This window comes from Scyliorhinus canicula, chromosome 2 (genome assembly GCF_902713615.1).
Source record: "Scyliorhinus canicula chromosome 2, sScyCan1.1, whole genome shotgun sequence".
Classification (NCBI taxonomy): domain Eukaryota; kingdom Metazoa; phylum Chordata; class Chondrichthyes; order Carcharhiniformes; family Scyliorhinidae; genus Scyliorhinus; species Scyliorhinus canicula.
This window is the reverse complement of record NC_052147.1, coordinates 42,365,611-42,385,250: the sequence shown is the minus strand read 5'-3', so window position 1 is coordinate 42,385,250 and position 19,640 is coordinate 42,365,611. Positions and strand designations below refer to the sequence as shown.

At 48.7% G+C, this 19,640-nt stretch overlaps 1 protein-coding gene across 1 annotated transcript in view; it reads right to left on the bottom strand.

The window, feature by feature from the left end:
• Positions 1-19,378, bottom strand: part of LOC119952984 — a 36,128-nt gene extending 16,750 nt beyond the window's left edge. The window contains exons 1-4 of the mRNA XM_038776710.1: positions 17,274-19,378; positions 1,318-1,376; positions 1,146-1,202; positions 1,012-1,068 (exon numbers count right to left, since the gene is read on the bottom strand). Of these exons, the coding sequence (XP_038632638.1) occupies positions 1,012-1,068; positions 1,146-1,202; positions 1,318-1,376; positions 17,274-17,319 (219 nt within the window). The 5' untranslated portion in view covers positions 17,320-19,378. The remainder of the gene's footprint in view (positions 1-1,011; positions 1,069-1,145; positions 1,203-1,317; positions 1,377-17,273) is intronic.
• Positions 19,379-19,640: the final 262 nt, after the last annotated feature.

Below are 19,640 nucleotides of genomic sequence, written 5' to 3'. Positions count from 1 at the left end.
AGACTAATGATCCAGAGACATGAGTCAAATCCCACCGTAGCAGTTAAGAAATTTAAAATATTTTTAAAATATATTTAGTGTACCCAATTCATTTTTTCCAATTAAGAGACAATTTGAAATGAAATGAAATGAAAATCGCTCATTGTCACAAGTAGGCTTCAATTAAGTTACTGTGAAAAGCCCCTAGTCACCACATTCCGGCGCCTGTTCGGGGAGGCTGGTACGGGAATTGAACCGTGCTGCTGGCCTGCCTTGGTCTGCTTTAAATGCCAGTGATTTAGCCCAGTGTGCTAAACCAGACCCTAAATTTAGCGTGGCCAATCCACCTACCCTGAATATCTTTGGGTTGTGGGGGCGAAACCCATGCAAACAGGGAAAGAATGTGCAAACTCCACACAGACAGTGACCCAGAGCCAGGATCGAACTTGAGACCTCAGCGCCGTGAGGCTGCAGGGCTAACCCACTGCGCCACCATGCTGCCCTCTCCCTCAGTGCTTTTAAATGCTGAACATCATTTGGAAGAAGTACGGAGGGTACAGAAAAGTACGCTGGAAATCAACTTCAGTGTCCAAGTGCTGATACTACTGAGCCACTAACTGAGCCCAGAGACATATCTGCCAGACTGGTCTTGCAGAAGTGAGAACCCCCAACACAAGAAACTAGACCCCACCCGTACCAATCTACTTGATGCTTCTGTCCAAGAAATTATTTTCAGGAGTGACCACCACACAACCGCTGGGCAGGTGAAGTCCTGTTTTCACACAACGACATTCTCCATTGTGTTGCATAGATCCACAACCATGAAAATTGGGATAGATTCAGAACAGAGCTAGCACCCCAAAACTGGGCAGAAGTAAGACATTGTAGGTCATCAGCAGTAGAAGAATTGTATTCAACTGCAAACTCGGCAATTACAATGAAGCCAAGGGACCTGCCTTGGTTCATTCAGGAGTGTAGAGGAGCAACGCTGGACACACATGAAAATGACACACCAGCATTATAGATACTTACTTGCTTCACAGCTTCATGATTCTTGAGAGAATCAGCTAAATTTGCATTCATCGGTGCCTATAGGGGATAAACAAAGCAATATTGAAAATAAATATGTGTAACCTTTTAGCCTCATACATGAAAGGGAAAATTACCTCAGTAGTACAGGCATCAGATTCAGATTCTGTACTTGATTCTACTTTACATTTTTCCTTGAAGAGGCAGGGCAGGGTGGGGGGGCAGAAAGAAGAGACACGTTACTTATCTGTTCATCCTATTTTTTCATAAGACTATTCTAAAAGAAGTGTTTAATATTTTTTACATTACATTGTATTGAGTTGCCAAGACTTCCATGCAGTCTGGAGTTTTGTGTACATTTGCAAATTCTGAAAGAAAAGAAACACAAGTTAAAATAAATTATTGTAATTTGCCAAATAGAATTTCAGAATATCTCTCATACAAGGAACAACCAAACATAGTTGGTCAACAAAGTTAAGACCTTTAAATTAAGACCTTTAAATAAAAAAGTTTTAATTGTCATGCATGCCATTTCCTTTCCTCTATCATTAGCAATCCTGCCTTCAGCTGTCTAGGCTTTGCACTATGGATTTCTCGAAACTTCAACCTTTCTCTCCTCCTTTAAGATAAGCCATTTTCACCACGCTCTTGGGCACTTGTCCCCGTATCTCCTGAGGTTTGGTGTTAAATCTAGTCTGATAACCATCCTGTGAAGTGCCTTGGGGCACTATAGTGCATTTATAGATTTACAGAAAGTTCACACCACAGAAAGAAGCCACTTGGCCCATCGTGTCTGTGCTGGCCGAAACACAAGCCACCCAACCTAATTTCACTTTCCAGCATTTGGTCCAAAGCTCTGCAGGTCACAGCACTTCAGGTGCATGGCATCTTTTAAATGAGTTTAGGGTTTCTGCCTCTACTGCCCTTTCAGGCAACAAGATCCAGACGCTTCCACCCATTGGGTGATAACAATGTTCTTCATTTCCCCTCTAATCTTTCCACCAATCAGTTCTAAACCCCTTAGTCACTGACTCCCTGCTGAAACAAATAGGCCCTTCTCATCCACTCTGTCCAGGGCCCTCGCAATTTTGTACACATTAATCAAATCTCCCCTCAGCCTCTTCTGTTCCAAGAACAACCCCAGCCTATCCAATGGTTGTCCAAAGCTGCAATTTTCCAGTTCTGCAATCCTCGTAAAACTCTTGTACCCCATCTGACACCCTTTCTGTAATGAGGTGACCAGAACTGTACACACTACTCAAGTCTGCTCTGCATGTAGCATAAAAAGTTTAGAGGGAGTGGAATTCTTAAAATGCATCCGGGAGAACACTTTAAGCCAGTACGTAGAACAACCTACAAGGGGAAGGGCGGTTCTGGACTTATCAGTGACAAAGCTGGGCAAGTGCAGACAGTGATCATAACTCCGTCTCAAGATTGTTATGGAAAAGGACAAGGATGGGTCTGAGAGTGGACTGGGAGCAGAAAGGTAAATCTGTGATAGAACAAGGGGATGCATTAAAGAAGGAAATAGGGAGTGTACGGAGCCAACATGTTCCAATCAAGAAAAGGGGGGGAACCAACAAATCCAGTGAACCCTGGATATATCGAGGGATATGCAGAATTCGATATAGAGAAAAAGGGAGGCTTATGGCAGATTATCAACAGCAGAAGTCCTAGAGCTGTATAGAATGTACAAGAGGAAAGAATGTGGAAGCGGAAACTATAAATTAGGAGAGCAAAAAGGAGACATGGAAAGGATACTGGCAGGTAAAATAAAGGTAAATCCCAAGTTGTTTTACAAGTACATCGGGTAAAATGGTAACTAGGGAAAGAGTAGGGCCCATTAAGGACCACAGTGGTAATTTGTGTGTGGAGCTGGAGGATGTAGGTTGGGTTCCAAATGAATACTTTGTGTCGTGTTGACGCGAGAGAGGTGTATAGAAATGGGTATAGAAATCAGGGAGAAGGACTGTAATAAAATTAAGAGATTTACATAGACAAGACAGAGAGGGGAGTTTCAAGTGGTGTGGCAGGCTTAAAAGTAGGCAAATCTCCAGGGCCAGATGAAATGTATCCCAGGCTGTTGAGTAAGGCAGAGGAAATAGCAGGGGCACTGGCAATAATTTTCAATTCCTCCCTGGCTACAGGAGGGGTGCTGGAGGACAGTCATGTGGTACCATTATTCAAGAAAGGAGGAAAGGATAAACCAGGAAACTACAGGCCAAATCAGTCTAACCTCAGTGATGAGGAAACTATTGGAAGCAATTCGGAGACTCCGAATTAATCTGCATTTAGAAAGGCAGGAATCAATCAAGAATAGTTAGCATAGTTTTTAAAAAATATTTTATTGGAGGCATTTTCAAATATCTACATTAACCGCCACAACCTCCTTACACACCCCACAAAAATCTCCCTGCCACCCCGGCATCTGTCCCCTCCCCCTTAAAAATTTTTTTTTTTTTAATTCATCTTTTATCCCAGACCCAACCATTAATAAACCACACACACCCTCTGCTGACAACTCAATACTCCTTAAAGAAGTTGATGAACAGCTTTCACCTACAGGAGAATCCCTCCTCTACACCTCTTGATGATGAACTTGATTTTCTCAGGATCTCTGCCAAATCACTCACCCACACCCTACACTTGGCAGCTCAGAGTCCTGCCCGCACAACAAAATCCATTTCTGAGCTATCAGAGAGGCAAAGGCCAACGCATTGGCCTCTCTCCTCACCTGCACTCCAGATCCTCCAACACTAATCTGCAATTCCTGTCCAACCCACCCCCCACCACACCCCTGGATACGCCCAAAACATGTGAACATGATTTGCCAGCCTCCCCGCACACCACCCACCCCTATCCTCCACCCCTGGAAAGAATCGACTCATCCTGGACACCGTCATGTGTACCACTTTGAACTGGATGAAACTTTGTCTTGCGCATGGCGAGGACCCATTAACCCTCTGCAAAGCCTCACTACATACTCCAACCTCCAGTGCCCACCCAAGTGTGCATCCCACTTACGCCAGCCTTCTCCACCAGGGCACTCACTCTCTCTTCAACACCTATCCTATTTCCTCCTCGGACAGAAGTTTGTCCTGCAGCACTTGCAGTGGAAGTGCCAGAAACTAAGCCACTTCCTTCCGCAAACTTGCAGATACCTGAACCCATTCTTCTTCGGCAACTTCTATGCCCATTCCAGCTCTTCGAAGTCTGCAAACTTCCCTCCAACAAACAAATCCCCAAATATTCTATCCTCACCTGTCGCCACCCCTGGAACTTTGCATCCAACCCTGCCGGAGTAAACCTAGAATTGTCGCAAATCAGCACTGAAAATGCTGCAAGAACTGGTTCTACACCATCGATGCTGATACCGCCACTGGGCTCGGGGAGCATCTGACCAGCGAGAATGGAAAGGGGTCCAACAACAGTGCCCTCAAACTGGTCTCTTTACACGAGGCTGCCTCCATCCGGCCCACACTGACCATTCCTCCACAGCCCATTTCCAAATCATTAAAATGTTTGCTGCCCAATTATAGTTTTGCAAGTTCGACATTGAACACACCCCCCCCCTCCCATTCCACCGATCCCTCTCCGAGAACACCCTCCCCACCCACAGAGCCTTACCCACCCACGTGAACTTCATCCCATTAAACTTCCGAAAAAAGAATTTGGGCACAAAGATTGGGAAATTCTGAAACAAAGAAAAACTTCTAAAACACCAGCTTTACCGTCTGGACCCAACCAGCCAATGGCAGCATGGTTTTGTTAGGGGGAGGTCATGCCTGACCAGGAAGGAGGGAAATGCATTTGACATAGTCGACTTGGGACTTCAGCAAGGCTTTTGGATAAGGTCCCACGTGGGAAACTGAGAGCGAATATAAGAGCCCATGGGGTCCCATGAAATTTGGCAAATTGGATCCAAAATTGGCCGGGTGGCAGGAGCAGAAGGTGATGGTCGAGTGGGTGCTCAGTGGGACCTGAGCCAACCCCCCCAGCTCCACCAGTCCCAGCAGCAAGGACCTACTAAGATCAATCCTGGAATAGGCCTGGGACAAAAAAAATCCTTCTACGCCGGGTGTAGAAATCTCCAAGGATCAGTTCCCCCCCCCCCCCCCATCTGTTCCATGAAGGTCAAGACAGTCTTTGCCACTCCAAAAGGTCCGAACACCTCAAGCCTCAATTTATCCAGTCGGGGGTCCCAAACACAAATAAAGTCCCCACTCATGATCAGCTGGTGCAAATCCAAATCCAGGATCAATGGCTGCAACCGATTAATAAAAGTTGCGCCGCCCAAATTTGGGATGTATACATTGATCAGCACCACCGGTATGCCCGTTGATAGTCCACTGTCTATGACATACCATTCGGGTCCATCAAGTTCCTTCCCACGAGAAGGCTGCCCGCCGTTTGATCAGGATCGCAGTCCCATGGGCCCTGCTGTTGAACCCTGAATGAAACACTTGCCCCACCCAGCCCTTCCGTACCGTATCTGGTCAGTAACTCGCAAACAGGTCTCCTGCAACAGCACATTACCCACCTTTAATGTCCTAAGGTGCGTGAAAACCCTAGATTTCTTAACTGGGCTACATAATCCCCTCACATTCCATGTCACCAGCCGAAATTGGTGGGAGTGGGGGGGCCTCCACCCCTCTTTTACTGGAGTTGGTCATTCTCGCTCTGTGAGCAACCCTCCAAGGAGGGTCGACACTGGGCCTGACACCGGGCCCACCCAAGATGGCCACCAGATCCCTCATCACAATCCGACAAAGTCCCCAGTCACCATTAGAAAAGCCCCCGCGACTCACATCACACCCTAACTCACATCACACCCTCACAGCCAATATAGACAAAACCCCAAACACCCGGCCTCTCCCTTAACATACCTCAACTATTCCATTAACATAGCCCCCAAAGCTCAAACTAAATGAACGTCCTCTCATATCAGCCACAGATAACTTCTATTCAAACCCCCTCATCTCCTTATTTCATTAACTAATTAAGAGATAGCGGAGTAGCCCCCGCACACAGAACATCTGACTTATCCACAGCACCAAACCAGCCTTTCTTGCCAAAAAACAATTTAGAAATTCCAAGTAAGAACAGCAATAACATTAAAGTTTCTTCACTTCTCCCTTTTCCAAACAAGTTTCCTGCAACTCAAATAAAATACAATTATTTCAACCCCAGCCCGTTCCTTTGAATGAACCCCTCAGCTTTCTCTGGAGTCTCAATTACTCACCCACGTGCAGGGTAAATCATGCCAAACCAATTGCAACACAGTTCCACGTTGCGTCCACCGCTATTTTATTTACCCTCGATGCACTGGAGGTTTCTGATTTCAAAGTTATTTGTGTGATGATAGGTAGACTCTCATCTGTACATGAAATGAGTAGTTCATCATCGTTTGCATGGTATGTTTTATTGTTGTAGTTCTAGCATCCGACCAGCAGGTGGGGCGAGTGCACAGTCCCAGGACCAGGATGCACAATGTGTTCCAGGCAGAAAGGTTTTGTATAGCAGTCGCATATTAGAGTCGCTCCGTGTTATCTTAGTGTAAGTTAGTGTTAGGCATTTATTTCCAACTATATTCTTCTTAGACATTTTAGTTATTTGTTTAGTGTAGTGTTAGTAATATAAAGCAAAGTCAAAAATGTTCCCAACATTGAGATTCCACATCAGTGCAATCAAAAAACATCATCATTTGTTCCAACTTTTTGTGTCTGGTTTGACATCTATTCCACATCCCCTTGCTGTGGGGGGGCTTAAACTAATGAATTGGAGCTTGGCGCGCAAGTTCCAAGATAAAAAAGATTGCGATCCCTGGTGGGAGCTCCTCCATGTGCAGCCACTTAGTTACATGACGCACCGGAGGTCCTTCTATGTTCACTGTTCCCACCAAACCACCAGTCCTGTGTCAATCAGAGGAATATCTCTCCTGTCTATTACTTGGAAAGATTTGTGTCAGAATTTTTCTAAACCGGCTCAAATTTCATCTTGAGCAGGGTTTACTTCTGGAGAGCCAGTGTGGTTTCAGAAAATATCGGGGAACCATCAACCTGGTGTTGCTGCTCACCAACTGCAGGAGAAATGCCGATAACAAAACGCTAATCTATACACCACCTTTGTTGACTTAACCAAAACCTTTGACATAGTTAGCCGTGAAGGGCAAGTTCGGGTGCCCAGACAAATGAATGGTTCAACAGTTCCATGATGGTCCGCGTCCTTGATGATAATGAGACTTTGCCCCTCTTCCCCGTCAGCAATGGAGTTTATTGGGCTGTATATTGGCACCAGCCCTCTTGGACATCATGTTCTCAGTTATGCTCACTGATGCTTTTCAGAAGAAGGACCCAGGCATTGCCATTAACTACTGAATAGATGGCAAACTTTTCAACCTGCGATGCCTCCGTGTCAAGACCAAGGTCCTTATTGAGGGACTGCGATTTTCTATTTGTTGATCACTGCAGCACATTATGCACCTGTGATAACTTCGCTCTCACCATTAGCACAAAGACAGAAGTCATGTTCCAACCTGCCTCAGGAAAACGCTATCAAGAGCAGAGGGTGAGAGTAAAGAACCGAAGCTAACCGCCATGGACAGGTTCACCTACCTAGACAGCATTCTCTCACCTGTGTTCATATTGATGAGCTCAATGCCATAATTGTCAACGCCAGTGTGTCCCTCGGAGGACTTTGCCATTGTGGTAGTATGGCTAGAGAGATCATGGGCAAGATTCTCCGCAAATGCGGAGAATCGTAAAGGCTGCCGTGGGACAGGCCGTGACCGACGGCAGCCTTCACGCCCACTTCCGGGACCGATTCTCCCCCCCGGGCGGGGCTAGGAGCGCGGCCCCGTGCGTCACGGCGGCGCGGCCTTGACGACGGTTGTCAAGGCCGCACGCCAAGTGTCACGCTGGTAACGCGGCCGATGACGTCAGCCGGGCATGCGCAGGTTGGACAACGCCAACCCGCGCATGCGCAGTTGCCGTCTTTTCCCTCAGCCACCCCGCAAGACGTGGCGGCTTGATCTTGCGGGACGGCGGAGGGAAAAGAGTGCGTCCGTTACAGACGCACGGCCCGCGATATGCCCCCCTTGGCACGGCCGTGGTACTGCCGTGCCAATCGGGCCCCCAGATGCCCCAAACGGGCATCTGGCGCCTGTTTCACGACGGCAGCAAGCAGGTGTGTTGCTGCCGTGTTGAAACAGGCGTGAAGGCCCGGCCGCTTGGCCCATCGGCCTCGGAGAATCGTCGCTCGCCGTAAAAAACGGCGAGCGGCGATTCGTGGCGTTGGGGGGGGGGGACAATAGCGGGAGGGCATGAAAAATGTCAGGAGGCCCTCCCGCTATTCTCCCACTCAGAGTGGGGGGGCGGAGAATATCGCCCGATATTACCGGAGAACCAGGCTGCCATTGGTACAGCAGCCTCGCTGCCCATTGGCCCAGGCACGTCATGTGCCTCTCTGTCAATTGGGTGTGGCTGGTCACATGACTGCCCACCAATTGACTGAGGTTGGTAGCTCCGCCTACAAGGTGGGGTATAAGAGCTCGTGTTGGCTGGCAGTTGGCCTTTCTCTGTACGACCACTGCCTGGCTCACATCTAGTGTATTAAAGCCTGTTGTTTGGAACTTCACTACGACTCGAATCCAATTGATGGCGCATCAATTTAATACGCTAGACTTTGAAAATGGAACTACGGATTAAGCCAGAATGCCTCCGGATCAGCCCGCAGCACCATTTAAACATTGGCTGGTGTGCTTCAACAGCTACCTCTCTACTACAGAAAATCAACCGACAAAGGAGCAGAAACTCCACATCCTCCACTCGTGTGAGGGCACCGCCGTTTACTCGATGATAGAGGACGAACTTATGGATCTCCTAAAAGGACACTTCATCAGGCCAGTAAACCAAGTCTACGCGCGGCACCTCCTGGCAACAAGGCGACAATTCCCCGGTGAGTCCCTCGATGAATTCTATCGGGCCCTCATTGTCCTGGGGAGAAACTGCGCCTGCCCGCAGGTCACTGCTGCGGAGCACACCGAACTCTTGATCAGGGATGCCTTTGTGGCGGGCATGCAGTCACCCCAAATACGGCAGAGACTGTTAGAGAAGGACGCTCTCAGCCTCACTGAGGCACGGACCCTTGCATCCTCTTTGGAGGTCGCTGACCGCAACGCGCACGCGTATGCCCCCGGCCCCTTGGGAAGCGTGGCACAGCCCCCTCACCGACTCGGACCCCCAGACCTGCGCTGTAGGACACCCAGACAAGCCCTCGCTGCTATTTCTGCGGGCAGGCCAAGCACCCCCGCCCGCACCGCAGTCTACAAGAACTGCGGCAAAAAGGGCCATTTTGCGGCCGTCTGCCTCTCTAAGTCAGTCGCTACCGTTCCAGACAGCGACCGCGGGGCACCCCCCTGCACTCCTCTGGAGCCCTGTGCGGCCCGCTGACCTCGCTGCCTCCACCCCCCACCGCCACGAGTGATCCGCGGACCGCCACCATTTTGGGCCCCCGACGCCACGTGTGGGCGCCGCCATTTTGTGCCCCGGACTCCACGTGTGACCCCAGGGCACCGCCATCTTGTTCATCAACCACCACGTGCAGCCGACTGGCGCCTCCATCTTGGATCGGCACGGAGGACCCCGCAAGCGATTACTCCGTCCTGGATGACGACTCCGCATTCCTGCCACGACTCGCCTCGGTGACACTGGACCAGTCGCGGCCCCGCACGCTTTCCACGGCGACCACACAGATCCACCTCAACGGTCGCGAAACAAGCTGCCTACTGGACTCCGGGAGCACAGAGAGTTTCGTCCACCCCGACACGGTAAGACGCTGCGCGCTCCCCGTTCACCCTGTAAAGCACAAAATAGCTCTGGCATCTGGTTCGCACTCCGCCCAAATCACCGGGTGCTGCGTAGCGGACCTCACAATCCAGGGGAGGGTTTTTAAAAATTATAAATTCCTAGTCCTCATCCGCCTCTGCGCACCGGCACTTCTTGGACTGGATTTTCAGTGCAACCTGCAGAGCCTAACTTTTAAATTCGGCGGCCCTATTCCCCCCCCTTACTGTTTGCAGCCTCGCATCCCTCAAGGTCGACCCCCCTTCGTTGTTTGCGAACCTCACCCGGATTGCAAACCCGTCGCCACCAGGAGCAGACGGTACAGTGCCCAGGACAGGACCTTCATCAGGTCCGAGGTCCAAAGGCTCCTGAAGGAAGGGGTCATAGCGGCTAGCAACAGTCCCTGGTGAGCACAAGTGCTGGTGGTTAAGACTGGGGACAAAAACCGTATGGTCATCGATTACAGTCAGACCATCAACAGGTTTACGCAGTTGGACGCGTATCCTCTCCCCCGTATCTCCGACCTGGTTAACAGGTTCGCACAGTAAAAGTCTTTTCCACGGTGGACCTCAAGTCCGCCTACCACCAGCTGCCCCTCCGCACGAGTGACCGAAAGTACACTGCTTTCAAAGCGGATGGGCGACTATCACTTTTTAAGGGTTCGCTTTGGTGTCATGAATGGGGCCTTGGTCTTCCAAAGGGAGATGGACCGAATGGTTGACCAATACGGTTTACGGGCAACCTTCCCGTTTCTCGACAATGTCACCATCTGCGGCCATGACCAGCAGGACCACGACACCAACCTCCGTAAATTCCTCCGAATCGCAAAACTCCTTAACCTCATGTATAAGAAGGATAAGTGCATGTTTAGCACCAACCGTCTAGCCATCCTCGGCTACGTAGTGCGTAACGGAGTGATAGGTCCAGACCCCGAACACATGCGCCCCCTTATGGAACTCCCCCTTCCCAACTACCTCAAAGCCCTCAAACGCTGTCTGGGCTTCTTTTCTTATTATGCCCAGTGGGTCCCTAACTACACCGACAAAGCCTCATCCAATCCACCACGTTCCCCCTGTCGATGGAGGCCCGCCAGGCCTTTAATCGCATAAAAACTGACATTGCGAAGGCCACGATGCACGCTGTCGACGAGTCCCTCCCATTCCAGGTCGAGAGCGACGCGTCTGATGTAGCTCTGGCTGCCACCCTCAACCAAGCGGGATGACCCGTGGCCTTTTTCTTCCGGACCCTCCACGCTTCTGAAATCCGCCATTCCTTGGTGGAAAAGGAGGCACAGGCCATAGTAGAAGCTGTGCGACATTGGAGGCACTATCTGGCCGGCAGGAGGTTTACCCTCCTCACAGACCAACGGTCAGTGGCCTTTATGTTTGATAATGCACAGAGGGGCAAGATCAAGAATGACAAGATCTTGCGGTGGCAGATCGAGTTGTCCACGTACAACTACGATATCTTGTATCGTCCTGGGAAGCTCAACGAGCCTTCTGATGCCCTGTCCCACGGTACCTGCGCCAGCGCGCAGATAGACCGTCTCCGCACCCTCCACACGGACCTCTGCCAGGGGTAATCCGCTTCTTTAATTTCATTTAAGACCCGCACCCTGCCCTACTCCATCGAGAAGGTCAGGACAGTGACCAGGGATTGCCACATTTGTACAGAGTGCAAACCGCACGTTTACCGCCCCGAGCAGGCGCATTTGGTAAAGGCTTCCCGCCCCTTTGAACATCTCAGCATGGACTTCAAGGGTCCCCTCCCCTCCAACAACAGCAACATATACTTTTTAAATGTGATTGACGAGTACTCCCGCTTCCCTTTTGCCATCCCCTTCCCCGACATGACCACTTCAACGGTCATCAAGCCCTCCATTCCATTTTCTCCCTGTTCGGTTACCCCGCGTACATCCACAGCGACCGGGGGTCCTCTCGACCTGACCTTTACCCCGGGGGTTATAACTGGTCGTCCTGCTAGAGGCGATGCCCCTGCTGAGCAGGAATTGACGCAGTTCATCACTCATAAAGGAGGACCCCGGTCCAGCTGTCTACCAGTCTCCCACTGGCAAGAGGTTCTCCCAGATGCCCTCCACTCTATTCGGTCCCTCCTTTGTACTGCCACGAATCAAACACCTCATGAACGTCTTCTTGTTTTCCCCAGGAAGTCTTCCTCTGGGACCCCACTGCCGACCTGGCTGGCCACCCCCGGGCCCATCCTGCCCCGGAAGCATGTGCGGGTGCACAAGTCCGACCCGTTGGTTGACAGGATCCAGTTACTCCATGCGAACCCGCAGTACGCGTACGTGGAGTATCCCGACGGATTACAGGACACGATCTCCCTTCGGGACCTGGCACGCACCAGTGTGCGGCCACACACCCCAACACCAACACCCTCCCCCCAACACCAACACCCTCCCCCCAACACCAACACCCTCCCCCCAACACCAACACCCTCCCCCCAACACCAACACCCTCCCCCCAGTTCCGACTGCCCCCGGCGTCCCCAGCACCCCCGCAACCCAGCGCACAGGAACCCCTTCCCCCGGCCACCACCAACTCCGACCAGGGGTACGGATACAGGACCACGACCCCTGCTCCCGGAGTCATGGACGACCACCGATCCAACGTCACCGGTGCCGCTGCGCAGGTCCGGCAGGACACCGAAAGCACCCATCGGGTTGATCGAGTCAATTTGATGGACCTTATGGACTTTCATGTTCTGCACATGTTCCTTGCCGTTGTTTTTTTATTATTATTACTATGGTTATTGTTGTTTTTTTCTCTCTTGTACACTGTGTATAGCATGGTTTTCTTGCACGTTCATCACGGGCCAGTGGTCAGCCATAGTTACCTCGGTACTGCCCGAGAAGGTCTGTAGTCATACTACCAGTTTTTTGGGCCTTGCACCCCCCATCTCTCCCGCCACTCCTTCCACGCCCCCCCCCGCCCGCTTCTTTCTCCACAAGGGGTGAATGTGGTAGTATGGCTAGAGAGATCATATTACCGGAGAACCAGGCTGCCATTGGTACAGCAGCCTCGCTGCCCATTGGCCCTGGCAAGTCATGTGTTTCTCTGCCAATTGGTTGTGGCTGGTCATGTGACTCCCCGCCGATTGGCTGCGGTTAGTAGCTCCGCCTACAAGGTGGGGTAAGAGCTCGTGTTGGCTGGCAGTTGGCCTCTCTCTGTACGACCACTGCCTGGCTCACATCTAGCGTATTAAAGCCTGTTGTTTGGAACTTCATTACGACTCGAGTCCAATTGATGGTGCATCAGCCATTCAGTATGGGAACGTACAGGGTGGAGCCGAAAAACCAAGCTCAAGGTCTATGGAGCAGTCATTCTCTCTCTCTCTTCCCCCCCCCTCCCCCACAGCATGTTTTGCACTCCTGGCCACTGGGGAACCCATGGGATGGAGGCCGGGGCAAAAAGAAAATCACCAACAGGCACCTCTGGAAAATCTCACTGCTTGTTTTACTTTCAAGTAGCCGTTTCCAGTCATCTTTTCCTCTCCCCTCAGCCTTGCCCCAATTCAGAACTTTATTCTTCTTCTCCTCAAGTTCTCTGCCCAAGGCAGGACCAATCTACAGCGTCTCAACCTCGATAATGGATAGGGCATGGTTGCAGGTGCCAAATCCACCCCATCTGGAAGGGGGAAACTCAACTCCCCGTGCTGTTAGCAGCTATCTGATCCACGATTGTCATTGAGCCAACTGCAACCCTTCCTCCCCCATGAAGTCTCAGCTGCTGTACTGTCGTACACACAGACTGGAGCTATGGATAGTATTGGTAGAGGCTCCAAATTTGTTCCATCACATGGTTGACCAGGAATGTCTGCCATTCACGCAATGTTGGAAGAATTTACAAGTAGATGCTCATTTATATAACATCTTTTAATATAAGCTGTGTTGTACCCAAAATATTCCTGAAGCTATTGTCTTGAATTGCCATACATTTGATATATTTACCCTTCTCTTTAACTTTTAATAACAACATGCCTAAACTTTCTAGTCACATTGATGTGATCAAGGCCAAATAACCACTTGTTCGTCATTCCCAAATTAACTTGAAACACTGAGATATTCCATTAAAATTCATCAGGAAGCTTAATCATTTTATTTCCAAAGTAGATGCAAAAGTTAAATTTAAAAAAAAGACATTCACAGTTTGTTCCACTAAAAAGAAACAACTAGAAATGAAATGCAAGTGTAATCATGAGACAAAGATCTAAAGTGTTTGGCCTGTTTATGCTTAGAATACTGATAATCATTTGAAAACTTTTGGACAAGACGATTAATATTTATCACAAAAATCGCTGCCACTAACAGACTAAGAACCCAAAATGTAGCGGTCGAGTTGCATCTAATCATCCTTCCTAGGAAGTAATAATACATTCCTCCTTGATAAACACATAATTCCCATCAGAGCTTGGAAAAAATGGCATCAAAATGCTGACTTCGCGAAATGAGGATTCTGACATACTTGAGAATAAATTCCATTTCTTCATAAATGGCAAGATCCAAGCCTTGTTATCAGCATATGAATTATCAGCAAATGGATCTCCTTAACATGGTACACATGTCCAAGCCCTTGATATTACACACCCAAAATGGAATGAAAGATTGTATTTGTCTTGATATGTCAGAAAGCACTTACTCGTCAACCATGGTTCAGTGACCCCGAGTCAGATGTTAGACTCACTTCAGTCACTGAGCACAAAAAACCTAGACTGGCATTCCGGTGTAGTACGGAGGGAATTCTGTACCGACAGAGGTGCCATCTTTTGGTTGAGACACTAAACCAAGATTCAGTTTGCTCTTTCAGCTGGTAATAAAAACAGCCCATTGCAATATTTCAGAGAGGTGCATGAGACTTTATCCTGATTAATATTTATCCATCATTCAATGTCATAAAAACATTATCCAGTCATCAACATTTTCATTCTTTCCTGGCCGACAAGGCTTTCTGCCAAAAAATATCGCAGGCCATAGGCGATTACGTTAGTAACAACCAAAACGTGGAGGTCTCACCCTCCACGTTCTGGGAGGTGCTGAAGGTCGAGATCAGAGGAGAGATGATAGTCTACAAGGCAAGTAGAGATAGGGAAGAGAGCCAGGCAACAGCTAGTGGACTCCATTCTAGAAGTCGACAGAAAATACTTTGAGGCACCGACCGTGGAGCTGCTGGCGGAGAGGAAAAGAGGGGGCTGGAAAAAGAGGGGGCTGGAAGCACCAATAGACCTGGGAGAAATCATGGAGAGCATCAGCTCCATGCAGGCGGGGAAGGCACTGGGACCCAACGGGTCCCCGGCGGACTTCTACAAAACATTCGCACCAGTCCTGGCCCCACACCTAAGGGACATGTTCGCGGACACACTGGTAGGGGTCACCCTGCCTCCAAAGCTAGTGCAGGCCACAATCTCACTAATACCCAAAGAAGATAAAGACCTGACAGAATGTGGATCATACAGACCCATTTAACTGGTGAACGTGGATGCGAAAATACTCGCAAAAGGTCCTGGCCAGAAGGGCTGCGTACCAGAGGTGGCCGCAGAACGGGCTTTATCAAGGGTAGGCAGCTCACAGCGAACATCAGGCGGCTGCTGAATGTGATAATGACCCCCCCCCCCCCCCGGGGAGAGAACACCAGAGGTGATCGTCTCCCTGGACGCAGAAAAGGCCTTTGACAGAGTCGAATGGAGCTACCTCCTCGAGGTTTGGGCTAGGAGCAGGATTCACCGCCTGGGTGAGGCTCCTGTACAACGCTCCCAAAGCGAGTGTCTGAACTAACAGCACCAGCTCTGAATACTTCCAGCTACAGAGAGGAACAAGACAGGCCTGCCCCCTGTCCCCACTCTTGTTCACGCTAGCGATCAAACCCCTGGCGATAGCCCTGCGGGACGCAAAAAGCTGGAAGGGAATCTGGAGAGGAGACAGAGAGTACAGAGTCTCACTCAATGCAGATTACCTGCTCCTTATGTCTCGAAGCCACAGGAGGGACTGAAGGCAATACTGCAAATACTGACAGAGTTTGGAACCTTCTCGGGCTACGAACATAACCTGGGCAAAAGCGAGACATTCCCAGGGAACCCAAAAGGGGGAGGGACAGAGCTGAAGGGACTCCCGTTCAAAACGGCCCAGAACAGATTCTGTTACCCAGGGATCCAAATAGCCAGAGACTGGACACAGATCCACAAGTGGAACCTGACCAGCCTGGTAGATGAAGTAAGAAAAGACCTTCAACGGTGGGGCTCACTCCAATTCTCCCGGGCGGGAAGAGTGCAGATGATCAAGATGAACATACTGCCAAGGTTCCTCTTCCAGTTTAGATCCATCCCGATCTTGAACCCCAAGGCCCTTTTCCACAACAGGCTAACTGACACTGCAAACAGGGAAAGTCAGAGGGTGCCTGGCTCTACCAAACCTACAATACTACCACTGGGCAGCAACAGCAGAAAAAGTGAGGGGATGGGTACAAGAACCCGACACAGATTGGGTACAAATGGAGGAGGCATCCTGTAAAGGAACAACTCTCTGGGCCCTGGCCACAGCAGCACTCCCATCCTCCTCAACAAAGTACACAACGAGCCCAGTGGTAGCGGCCATGCTGAGAACGTGGACCCAATTGAGACAGCACTTCGGTATAACCAAAATGTCCCCTATGGCCCCCATCTGCGGCAATCACAGATTCCCCCCCCAGCCATGCTAGATACCACCTTCAAAAGAGGGAGGTGGGATGGGGCACACTGACGGGGACATCTACGTAGGGCGCAGACTGGGGACACTGGAAGAACTGACGAGGAAGTCGAATTGAACCAGAGCCGGGATCGAACCTGGGGCCCTCAGCTCCTTGAGGCTGCAGTACTAACCCACTATGCCACCGTGCTGCCCTCATTTAACATCTCATCTTAAAGAAAACATACTCCAGCAATGTAGAAGTATCATAAATACTGTATTGAAGTGTCACCCCAGATAAGATATGCACAAGTGAGTGGGGATTGAAACACAGGAGGATGGCCCTGTATGTAGCATGTCAGTCATCTGTGCAAGATTTACAGAGATTTGGTTGACCAGCAAGTTCAGTAAGACCCCAATGTGACTCGTTGGAAGGTAGCCACTATTGACACATATTAACCTGCAAATTTGTGAAACTAAAATGGTGATTTTCGGGTTTTCTAATATTCCATAACGGGCATATCAAAATAATGGCCATACGTCAACTGCAAGAATAAAGCAAACAAGAAACACAGCAAGACGCACCAATTAAGACTTTGAACTCCATTTTTGTGATGTCAGTTTGTAGCAGCCCAGTTAGGTATATTATCTAAATCAAGTTGACACAATAGAAATAGAAAGGGGGAAAAAAAAACTTAACAATCGGTCCCTTAGAGAACCCCAGGCAGATCACAATCCCACCCCACCTGGAGCACAACAGCGAAGTCGCCTCTTTCGCCTCCTGCCTGACATGGTTGGTCGCCTTCCCCCTCCTTAAAGCAGCAAACTACCAAGCCAAAGGCGTCCAATTTTGTTTTAACTTTTATAATAGGCTTGATTCATCTCAATGTCATCGCGGCGTCGTTCATCCCGGGCAGGCCTAGGATCGCCCCATTCTGGGGGGGGGGGGGGGATCTGATTGGAGGGGGAGATCAGAGCAGCGACTACTTCTGCCATTTAATCAGAAACAGCTGCGAACTGACAGAAACTCCCACTCCCAGAGATAAATAAACAACGGAGAGCCACTGCCAGCTGTTAAACATCAACAGGTGCAGAACTTCTGGCCATTTTCATTGTGAGCTGTGATGTCCACCAGTTCTCGCTTCCCTAATCATTTCCATTTTTATTCAATTATGTTCATAAAACGTGGGACCCCCGACAAGAGACTTTAAAATTGCTTACTTCTTACATTTCTGTTGAGGATGGTTTATGCGGTTGTGCTATATACCTGGTCACGTAGTAAAGTAGCTACACAGGGTCTGCAACATTTTAATAATTTTTAGGTTGTAGTCTCAGACTAGTTTCTGCATTCTGTTCTGTGTAATCTGCAGCCTGGCATGAGAATCGACACGAAAATTGAGTAGAGTGGTCATCTTCTGGTTCCACTTGCAAATAAAGTTGTAAGGTTATGTGGGATATTAAAATAAATAGAGTAGGTATGGCGGAGAGCAGATTTAGAAAATAAAGAATGACATGCAAAAAAGATAGAGTTAGATATTGTATTAATTACAAAGCTGAAGTTTGGGAGATGACGGTTCAAATGCAAACCCCACAACGTGCGCATAAAGTAGAAATACGGCAGATAAGTGGAAGAGTTATGAGGTAATTAAAACTAACTACGGGCTCTTGGTGTTTATAGGTCAGGAGAAAGATTAGACCAATTTCTTTGTGATCAAAACAAGAAAATAAATCGCTGTCATGGATAAATTAATTTACCTGGAGCAGCCTAGGAACTATCAGGAATAGAATTGAAAACATGAAACTGGACACGATACTGGATTATTAGGTGGAACAATGGTGGAGGGGCGCACGTGGACAAGGGCACTAATGGGTTGAATATTAAGTAATCATTCAAGCGAGTGTAAGGCAGGTCAGTCAGAGAATACTTTGACAGCAGTGCAAGATTTTGATCTGGGACAATGATTACTCCAAACAAAGAGTTGAGAAGTCGCGAGCGGTTCAGTTTAAGAATGGGTTACTGAGAAGTCACCATTCAAATACAACACATAATCTGAACAGATATGGGAGACAAACTACTTGTGACGGGAGAAAGTTTACCCATCTCAGAACGGATGGGCAGAGTGGCCGTTTTTTTCGACCCGCTGTAACAATCTGTTTTAGTCTTTAGGTGATAAGGTGTTAAACCAAACGTTGCAATCATAAAGAGCCTTTTCCCCTCATTTGCCCACGTTGTTTCCTTCTATCCTGCCCATTCATATACTTTAATTGTAGAGATTTGTAGATCCATTGCAATAACAAATTCGATTACATCTTTCTATCTAATTATCATTTACCAAGGACAGTTACCCAGTATACCTCTCTCACTCTGGTCCCTGAAGTAATCCCCTCTGCTTATCTCCTGGAAGGACATCTAGTTAACTTCACCCACACAGTTTAGTTCAGACCAGTTTCGATATTGTGCAAATGGTCAGCTAACAGGTCGTGTGATGAAAACGTTAATCTACCCCATTCCTAATCTGTGTCAGCTCTGCTAGACCGAAGATATTTTTCTGAATAATGGAAATTGAGCTTTTCTAGAATAAACAATTAATTTAAGATTTCATTAGACACCACTGACCACAGAGTTGAACCTTGCGATCGAAAAATAAAATTAATGTTTAAGAAAATTAACTGGGCAGCTGTGTAACAGGGAGGCGGAAGAGCACGAGTGAAGTATTTTACACATGGTACACGTGTAAAAATAGATGCATACTACAAAAGTAACAGGGAAAAGATGGCGGTGGTCAGTAATACGAATAAAGGTAGAGGAAAAAAGGCAAAAGTAAATGGTCCTAAGCATAAAGCTACAGTGATGATGGATGAATATAAAAAACAAGGTACAGCAAGTAAAATGGAAAACAGTCAGGCCATTAAATGTACCAAAGGTGATATGATATATTATCTAGGAACAGTATAAATTTAACATTATTCATAGATCATAGAATCTACAGTGCAGAAGGAGGCCAATCGGCCCATCGAGTCTGCACCGGCTCTTGGAAAGAGCACCCTACCCAAGGTCAGCACCTCCACCCTATCCCCATAACCCAGCAACCCCACCCAACACAAAGTGCAAT